Source organism: Poecilia reticulata, linkage group LG20 (genome assembly GCF_000633615.1).
Source record: "Poecilia reticulata strain Guanapo linkage group LG20, Guppy_female_1.0+MT, whole genome shotgun sequence".
NCBI lineage: Eukaryota > Metazoa > Chordata > Actinopteri > Cyprinodontiformes > Poeciliidae > Poecilia > Poecilia reticulata.
The window spans coordinates 9,483,477-9,493,968 of NC_024350.1; the positions used below are offsets into that span (position 1 = coordinate 9,483,477).

The 10,492-nt window shown below is 37.9% G+C and overlaps 1 protein-coding gene across 1 annotated transcript; it reads left to right on the forward strand.

The window, feature by feature from the left end:
• The first annotated feature begins 1,031 nt into the window (after positions 1 to 1,031).
• On the forward strand, positions 1,032 to 10,245 carry socs6a (suppressor of cytokine signaling 6a). The gene is made up of 3 exons (XM_008438650.2): positions 1,032 to 1,429; positions 1,857 to 1,919; positions 4,812 to 10,245. The coding sequence occupies exon 3, from the start codon at positions 4,938 to 4,940 to the stop codon at positions 6,543 to 6,545; it is 1,608 nt and encodes a 535-aa protein (XP_008436872.1). The 5' UTR covers positions 1,032 to 1,429; positions 1,857 to 1,919; positions 4,812 to 4,937; the 3' UTR covers positions 6,546 to 10,245.
• Positions 10,246 to 10,492: the final 247 nt, after the last annotated feature.

Here is a 10,492-nt window from a genome sequence, read left to right on the forward strand (position 1 = left end):
CCTATTCATTTTGAAACATATGTTCAGGTATTAACATATGACATATGATGTAGTCAGAACAAACAATAGGGCTATTCAGGTTGCATACTTGGCTGCCAAAATCCCATGACTCACCGGGCTTACAATGCATTTGATTCACTCTTTGGCTTATTGTCACTTAATGACCCAAACATGTCACCTAATTATGTCAAGTGAATTGTTTCAATCATGTCTCAAGGTCTGATTGAGTCAACTGGGAATATTAATGAAGGCTGCACTGTAGGTGTTAGAAAGATGAACCCATAAGTCCCATCTGTCTATTGTTGTTTTTTTATGTTTAACATAGATAGCCTCATATCTTCAAAAGAGTGTCCCTTGTACTTGAGATAAAAGTGAACCACTGGATATTGACCCAATGACCTGGCTCTTCTGTACTGGATGGCTTGATTTGTGGTACTACCAAATCTACCTTCTGGTTCCTGCTCTGGAAGTGCTAAGTCCTTGGAAGTTGAATCATTTAAATATCAATCGTTCGTTTGGATGGGTTTCAAAATATGTCAAAATAAAATCATTATTTCCAGGTATTTAACATGGCAACCCTGTTTTAGTGAGTCAAGTAGGGTTACACGCACAAGGTAAGTCCTAAAGAGATTTTAGTAACAGGTTTAGCATAAAGCGGATTGCTGGCCCTCAAATGTTTTTATATTTAGTAATACTGTTTCATACTTTCACACAAAAAGTGACTTTAAAGTGATTAAATTAGATAGTTAATTGATTTCGAGTGGTAACTAGCCTGAGTATACTTATAATAGCTTAAAAACAGAAAATATTATTATTTGCAGCTGGTTGATGCTGATTGAAATCTTTTTTATTTTCTTTTTACTGACACATCTTGAATAGATAGGCCAAATAAGAATTGTATCTTGAACCCAACTAAATGAATACAAATCAAATTATTATTATTATTATTATTATGGGAGTGATGTTTCCACTGCGCCTGCTTGCAGGATGTGGTGATTGCTGCCTTTTGATTGGCTGCATGTGAACACACACCGACTCAGCTCCCACAATTCAACAGGCAACAAAGGAAGAAAGGAAGAGGCCGTGAGCTACAAAGAGTTAGCTGACCTAGGTTTAAAAGATGTACCATTAATTATGCCGTTGTTAGCCGCCAATAGTACCCGTGTGTAAAGAAAATTACAAAGTCCGTCCATGTTTGTGTTTTTGTGCTTTATTTTGCCACAGAAGTGAACTAAAGGGACGGTGGCGGTGATGTTTTCGACATAAAACGCTAACAAAGCTAACTGACTTAGGTAGTAAGGTAGCAGTAGCTACGCTAACGTTAGCCAACAATCGCCAAGGAGCATATCTTTTGCCAATGAGTTTTCACTGACGGATAACTAAACATTAATGCACTGCTTACGACAAAAATAAAGCTGGGAGCGGCAAGGTAAGAAACGGTGTTGTATTCTTCCTTAGACAAGTTTGAACGTATACTTTTCACAGGTCTGCTAAAAGCAGTTTCGTGTTGGCTTCCACGCAGTCTTAACATTTATGACATAATGGGCGTCTCTGTTGGATATTTTTTAGGAGAAATGTAATATCTTTAAATTAAAAAGCGACAGAACCGATTCAGAGTATTCACACTTAAAGCATAAAAGTAGAAGGCTAACACGTAGCTAACCTCCAAGCATGCTGTTGTGTCCATAGGCCTTTCCAGGTCAGGGCATACCTGGCTAATTTTAGTGTTTAGCACAAGGCGTTCATGACTTTTGCATATCTTTAGGTGCTGTGTTTTTTTTTTTTATAGTGCCTTTTATTTGTGAATTTTATCGGCAGACCTTTGCATGTCAACTTGCTTTTGCTCATTTCAACAGTAAATGAAAGGTGGTGGAAGTGGAATTTGACCCAACTGACTCACCATTTTCCTGCAGATAATGGTGAGTAATCAGATTGCAGCGTGATTATCTTGATTATCAAACAGCTTTGTTTGAGAGCTTTACGTGGTCCTGCTTTACAAAAACGATTTTGAATGTTGAAAAAACAACCGCAACTTTCACATGATTTGGGGAATACTTTCTCAGAGACTGAAATGTTTTACTGTTGAGCCATGTTAGCATGATGCAAGGTAAATATATGCAGATGGGGTGGAGTCTGAAGGTAAATATCAGCAGTATAACAATCCACACAGCACTTGGCATGTTATTAGAACCTAGAACAATTTTCAACAGAATTTCCCAAAATGTTATATCTTCACCAAAATGCGATTTGTCTTATTATTTAGTGTCTACAGTATTTAACGATTCTAATAACTAAAGAGTTCTTTTTGGAACTGTAGATGAACATATTATTATATTCAATCCAGGTGATCTGATTTGAAAAGTGAAACATGATGGTTGGAATTTATTTTAATGTTTAAGCAAGACTACATTGTTTTTATATTTATGTCCAAACAAACTAATCCTATCCATAAACACAAAAGTAAGACAATCCAAACATATAGATTGATTCAAATTAAATTACACACATTCTGTAACTACATGGAAAGTGTGTTTGCATTTCCTTTTAAATCCTGTAAAGCAGTTTGTATTGCATTGATGCTAAAAATGTGCTATATAAATAAAATTACCTTTACCATTCCAGTTGAATCCTTAATTTAATACAGTACAATGCTGTTAAATTTATTAGGTCAATTAGTAAAACAATTTTATAAGTAAAGTCAGCCTGTTGCATTAACATACCTAATCATTTGAAGAGTATTCAGTAAAAGGAAATGTTTTACTCGTCTTCCATATACATTTTTACATTATTTAAAGCATGGGGATGGGTTGGTTTTGTAAAATTTAGTTTTTGAGCTCTATACAATTTTATTACCTCATCAAAAACATACCTGGATTTTTTGCTTTGATTCTTTCATGCTTGTTTGAGGGTTTGAGGAGTCCGTGAATGTCCTGTGGCAGCCATTTTGGGGTGTCTAGAAGTTGCTCTCACAAAAGCGCCGCCTGTTTACGCAAAGCTCCGTCTCTGAACTGCGGTTCCCAGCCAAGATTCAGCTTCACAGAGCAAAGCTACCAACGCTTTCCCCACTCAGTTCCTCCAGACTAGCGGCAGCAGCAATTAGCAAACACCTGGTGGAAGTGCTGGTCTGTTGAGCTCATACCAACAACTTCTCAGTCAAATGCTCCTAAGAACGGCTGTAAACGGCATCATAAAGGAGCATTGTTCTGATGACTTGCTGAGTGTTGAAAAGAGTAGGGGCTTCTTAAAGCAATATAGGTCAATATCAAGGAATCACATTTCTTTTAAGTCATGTTTGACATAGCCAGCTTTTTTATAACTGAAGGTAACATAGTTACTGGTTGTGGTGTAGTTGTTTCTGTTTGTGGGGATTTCTGCCAATTCTTCGGGCAAAAGTGCCACAGTAAGATTTTTTTTCAAACTCTTTGGCTTAATTACTCAATCTAAGCTCCATCCAGTTTTTCCATGAGTGTTCAGATAGGTAATGTGTGAGGGTTTTAGTAGCTCTTACATTAATGCTTGTTTTGTGGCTTTGCAGTTAGTTACAGTTTTGATATCATGTTTTTAATAATGACAGAATGTCAATGCAGGCAGGGTAAAAAAAATCAAAATCCTGGGATTACAGTCGTTCATGCATCGATTGCCCCAATTTCCTTAATTTTGAGTGATCAGTGATCGTCAATGCTTCCATGTGAAACCAATTTTGTTCACAAATTTTATCTACCTCTACAAAGGTCTGAAAATCAGCTCTGTCCGCTCCTTTTTTTTTCAGTAAAAAATGAAAGTTTAGATAATTTAGTGGTTTGGGCAACAAGTGCTGGGTTTTCATAGTTTATCAGTCCACCTAGGGCCTGCCTTCTAGTTTGACAAGTGTGATTTACAGTTTCTATTTATTTGATTTTGAGTGATTTTGAATCATTCCTTGCAGGAGGAATGATTGAAATAAACGTAAATTTTTGAAAATATTCTCATTAATTTGTAATTTACTTTTAAGAAAAGAAAGCAAGGGGGCAAAATAAGCATAAGTGTATTTAATATTAAAAAAATTATAATTGTAATTTTAAGTGTTATCGCCACTGACACTGTCTGTTATAGAAAGGGAATCTGAATTATCCCAAATTAGAATTAACAGGTAAATCTTTTTTTAAGATCGGTGATCGGCCAGAAAACTGCAATCGGTGCACCCCTACTGAAAGCCTTTTAATATTTTGATAATTTCGATAATTAACTTTTGCCTTTGTATTTTTAGTTTTGTGTAAATCAACATATTTTAACTTTCCTGTAACTTTGTTGGTGATGCAACTGAATTTCCCCACTGAGGGACAATATTTAAAAATACCAGGCAGTAAGGTTGTGTAATGTTAGAAAACCACACAGTGTGAGTAGAGTGAAATACCATTTTTTTCTCCTTTTACTCTTTGTCATTATAATACCTACAGTGTTGACTATTTATCATCTCACCTTCTAATGTATTTGTGATCCAACCTTCTTTTTTGAGAGGTCATCTGATCTGTGTTGCATCAAATCTAACCGCTTAATAGTGAATGTATAGTTTACAATAACAGGTGGGGGAAAAAGTCTTATCTTATTCAGTTACATAGACTTTATTGCCAATAGTTGAAACATGATATGGATAGAAATATCCTTAGGGAAATTATGCGAGTGCTCCAAATCTTGTTTTTTTGTGAACTTTGAAATTATATTTCTGTTATTAATTATAAAATGAAACGAAAAAAAAAATGTAACCAGAAAATGTATTACAGAAGAATCTATTATTATCAAACCGACTAAGATGTGTCTTTTTCTGTCTTCAGGGATTTCTGGATCCACTGTATGGATGACTTGTTTCATGTGGCCTGATGGAAGGACATTGTGGATAGTGCTTTCATCAGGATATCAGGAGAGCCGTCCCATGCCCTCACATTGGAGGGCCTGTCAGAATGAAGAAGATAAGCCTTAAGACGATCCGCAAGTCCCTCAGCATAAAGGGCAAAGAGGAGGGTGACTTTGTCATGCTCCAGCAGCCTTCAGTGACAACAGATTTTTCTAAGGAGGAATCACTTTTTGGAGGGTGCTACACCAAAGACCTTTCAGGGTGTGATCTTGGTTGTGAGGACGAGAAAGGAGGCCAAAATAAAAGTCGATCGAAGACTGAGGGCCTAATGGGTTCGTTAAAGAGGAGGCTGTCTGCCAAACAAAAGGCCAAAGCAAAAGGTGGCTCTTCAGCTTTGTGTTCGGCAGATGACGACGACAACTTTTCGTCGTCTTCTGTGCCCATCAGCAATGAAGTAAAAGCCCAGAGACCCCTCAGATCCGCATCCTTGCGGAGTCACCATTACAGCCCCTCGCCATGGCCTCTGCGACCGGTCAACTCTGATGAAGCATGCATCAAGATGGAGGTAAAGGTTAAAGCCATGGTCCACTCTCCTTGCGCGAGTCCCAACTTAAATGGTGTTCATAAAGAATTTCATAACTTCCAGATGGAAGGGCTCTTTCAGGATCAAGCAGAGTCCATAAAGTATCTCCAACAACCACAAAATGGTGAGCTGCATCTAAACATCGACGAAAATGATGTGCCTGAGGAGCTGGGGTTGACGCCCCAGGACTATATCCAGTACACAATGCCTTCAGATGATGGAATGTACCCAGAAGGGTCCCACTCCTTTTGCCTAGATAGTTCTACTCCCATGGAAGTAGTGACAGAGGCAGACAGCAGATCCCTCCACACCGAACAGGGACAGGAGGAGCATGAACTGGTTAATGGGATGCCTGCGGACCTCTTTATGGAAACCTCAGTTAATAGTATTCTTTTAGGTTCTGCTGGTATGGTGCTCCAAAGCTCTCGGGTGGAAGTCCCACCTCCCCTCAGCCCCCTTCTGCCACCCATGACAAGTAACGGACACATCCCTAGGACTTTTTCCAGCTTCAGCTCAACAGACAGCCAGGTAGCTGAGAGGGTTAGACACCACCTCAACTTTGACCCAAATTCAGCTCCTGGAGTCAGTCGAGTGTACGATTCAGTCCAGAGCAGCGGCCCGATGGTCGTGACCAGTCTGACCGAGGAGCTTAAGAAGCTCGCAAGGCAGGGCTGGTACTGGGGTCCAATCACACGGTGGGAGGCGGAGGAGAAGCTGATCAACTTGGCTGATGGTTCGTTCCTGGTCAGAGACAGCTCAGACGACAGGTACCTGCTCAGCCTGAGCTTCCGATCGCAGAGCAAAACCCTTCACACACGCATCGAACACTCCAACGGACGCTTCAGCTTCTACGAGCAGCCTGATGTCGAGGGTCACACATCAATCGTTGATTTAATTGAACACTCCATCAGAGACTCAGAAAACGGAGCCTTTTGTTATTCCAGGTCTCGCCTTCCAGGGTCTGCAACCTACCCCGTCAGACTAACCAACCCAGTATCTCGGTTTATGCAAGTGCGCTCTCTGCAGTATCTTTGCCGCTTTGTCATTAGGCAATACACAAGGATAGACCTCATCCAGAAACTGCCCTTACCCAACAAGATGAAAGATTACCTACAGGAGAAGCACTACTGAGGACACAGACAGGGCAGTGGTAGCAGTTTGCACTTTTGTGTTCAGTTAAGATTTTTACACAAGGTTTACAGACAACCACAGTTTGAGATGACTGGTTCTGGTAGCTCCTGATTTATGTTTAAGTGACCCTGTCGTTGTCCATTCCACTCTTCTGTGAGGTTTTATTTTTCTGGTGTTCAGAAGGTTCTGCATCTAGTAATACTTAATCTATTGCAAAAATGTGGCCGAGGTGAAAAGCAAAGTAAGCTTAGTTGGAAACAATGAAGATCAGACATTTGGCAGTTGTTATGGATGTAGGCTGTCTGGCTGTGAACATAGAAGTTTCTTAATTATCCGCAGTGAAGTTGAGCAAGTGGGGGAAAATAAAGTTCCTCTTTGAATTGAAAATGTGTTGCATTATCAACTGGATTGTACATTACAGATATGAATGTTTGCTACAATTGGTTTTTCATCTCTGCAGGTTGACTACTTTTGCACATCTTTTGCCTATCAGTTTTTTTAGATGTTGAAATGTCTTTTTTTCTACTTTAGGCATGATCAAATTGCGACTTAATATTTTGGATAGTGAAACTTTGCATTTAGAATAACGATGTTAAAGTCTGAAACAAACATAGATATTAAATTACATTATTATGTGTTTGTCAAAAATTCTTAGGCTAACTAAAGTGCTAAGCCCAGGACAAACTGTAAAGCTGAACAGCAAAAGATGTCCAGATTTTGTCAGCCACTAAGATGTTTTCAATAGCTGGGGCTGAGAATTAGCTTTAAAGTTGTAAGGCTGCATTTTGTCATTATGCATTTTTCAAGCCTAATGGTACTTCTAATGCTGGATGCAGGTGCTTTTTTTTCTAGAAATGGCATCAACTAAATGTATGGACTAAAAAAAAAAAGTTACATTAAAATGACAATTCTGCTTTTGAAATCTTGCAAAATCTCCACTGCAGGTTCAAGTTTTTTCGCTAATGCTTCTGTTGTCTGCATGTAGTAAAGGCTTTAAGATGGTCAGACTACATGGGAGAAGGTGTTGAACAGGGAGAAAACAATTTGGTATTGGAGGTTATTCAATGCACAACTGCATTTGCCTTGGGGAGTCTGAAAGCCTTGCCCACATTCTTTCTGCAACTTAGACATCGCATGTGAAGTCTCGACTAAGTTACCTTTAGAGATGCACCGAGAATAATCAATTTCCAATTGGTGGTTTTTCGAAAGTCTTTGTCCGCTGATTCAGATTGTTTGCCTTTTAAGTACTAAAATAGAAGGAAAAAGTAAGAACAGCTCGAACAGCTTTCAAACACCCCCCCTTAGCTTTCATGCCAGGAGGTTTAATAAGTAATTTTTGTTTAGTAAAAGAGGTGATACCATATCGTGTTTGTGACAGAGAGAATCATCTTTGTACAAATAATTTTAAAACGGTATTATTGAGTTGAAGTTTAAATCGCCTTTAGCATGTTGGTAGAAATGAGCACAGGTAGCGTAACAGTCTGCATCTAGACAATGTAGGATCTTCAGAGTTCTGAAAGGCTGCTGTGATTTATAGATTCAACAAGTTCCATGACAGATGGAAGCAAAAAAAAAAAAAAAAAAAGTTAAAGCAGTTTTGCTTTTATCTTGCTCTCTATTATTTTTGGTGAACTACTGACATGGTTCGAAATGTTCTACAACTGACTGTTTCCTGCTAATCAGCCAATAGCATCTCTGTGCTTCCTGTTGCTTCTTCCATCAGCAATGACTTCCACACCGATCACTGTGGTTAACACCATCTGGTTAAGCTTGGGTATATTTCAGCTGATCAGAAAAATCTAAATTTCCGTTTCTGGCCATTTAGATTCCAGAACCAGAATATCGGGGGATTTGCTGACTTCTTGGTGCATCTCTAATCTATTTGTAGTACTAGTGGTAACATAATGCTGGAAAGAAGACATGGACCTACGAAAGATGGTGCAGGCCTTTGGGAAATACAGATTTGGGAAACATTGGTCGAGGAGTCTTCTCCACCTTGGAAGGGATGTCAGGGTCTTGGCATGTGATAAAAGTTAAATCAAACATAGTTGGTGTTCTAAAGATTTTGAAGAGTTTTCTTTTTTTTTTGCCGTTTTTCATATTGTCTCGAGTCTGTCCTTACAGAGCTACACTACCACAAGTTGTACTGAGCTGATGGCGTCAGAGTAAAGGGAAGAGCACACAGTATGTTACGCAAGTGCTTTATTTGGATAATTGACAGGGAATTGTCTCCTCACAATATGAATGATCATCTTTTTTTGACATCAGTGTCCTTAAAAGTATTGAGTTTTAAGGACCATTTTAAGTATCCTTAAATGGTCTTTGGCAACTTTGGTAGGTCTTTAGGGTGTAGTTTTAGTTGTAGTTAGCTGGAGACGTTGTCTGAGGAAGCACAGCGGAAACTAGATAGGATCTTTGAACGGTGTTTGCATGTTTAAACACTTAGTTTTAAAGCTTTGAGTTGTATAGGAATGAAGGATTTAAGATGTGTTTTGGCTGTACAGAGAGATGTGTTTTTTTTTTCTTAATGTCACAAACTGGCTGGACGTTTTTTTTTGTTTTTTTTTTTATATACAAGAAATGTATTTTTCTTTTTACTGTTTGAGTTGATTTTGTTGTCGTTTGTGACATTTGCCATCTGGGGGATGGGGCCGTACAAAAGGAATGTACGCTTGTTTGAGGTATCCTGTTATCTGCCTGCAGACCCGTTTCTGAAAGCATGGGGAACATAAGGACTACAATGACACATAATTTGCACTTGAACATTCATTGAACCTCTCTTTGCCTCAAGTTTTCCCTCAGATGGTGATTTATAAAGAAAAGTCACAGATTTGTCATGATGTATTCATATAACTGTAAGAGTAAAATTGTTTTTTTTTTTTTTTTTTTTTTTTTTTTTTGGGGCGGGGAGGTCATATCTGTGATTTAAGGGGATCACATGCCAGCATAATTTCAAAGCTATTCCTATTTGGCTGTTAAGATATGGGATCATAGCAAGAATGTGGATGTAAATTTCTTTTTACCCTTTTGTGTATGTGAGGATGTTTTTCAGTCAAAATGTGAAGACAAAATGTTAGTCTCTTTTTCTTATACAGTGTTTAATCCATCTTAATTATAATTCCATTTTAATTTTGAAATAGTCATTTGATTTCGACACGCAAATCTTTTTCAGACGGTATTCTTGTGCATTAAAGCCTTCATTGTTCGATTCTAGAGGTTGACGCTTGTTCAGACTGCTGATTTGAATTAGTAACAGCTGTTAAGCACTTAACATACTCCAGTTTCTTTCTTTTTTCTCTCTCTTTTTCCTTTGTGCATCTCAGTCATCGAAGGTAATTGTTTACGACATCATGTTTGGACAAAACCTTCCCTTTTCTTTTCCTCACATTAACATCTTGGTACAATTTTGATAATTCCTTTAATGTGTTCTACACATTCGTGCTGCTTTGGGATATTATTGCCTTTCTTGTATTTAACAATGGTGGAACTAGAATGTTGCCACTCTAGAAGTATGTACACATAATGACTCGGTTGTCATCTTGGGAGAGCAAAGCAAAACTTGCAATTTGTTAATGACTGTAGTCGGTTAAAAGAGAATTAGTATTAATTAGTAGAGCCTCTGTAGAATTACCAGTTCACTCCAGTTTACATTGGTTGTCAACTTTCCAAAGTAGATAGTCTTTTTGTATTTTCTTTTGGAGAAAAAAAAAAAAATCAATGATTTATTGCACATTTTGGATACAGTTAAAGAGTTTTTTGTATCTGCCGATTATAAATTATAAATAAAACTATATTCTAAAAAAAGAGGAATTGTGTGTAGTCTTAATAAAATGATTATTTACATGTATACATCAATAACTAATATCAAAAATCATGTATACTCGTTTTTTTTCTAACAGAAAATTGAATTACTGTGATAACTATTCTGTTTTGAAGTTAAATTTTAT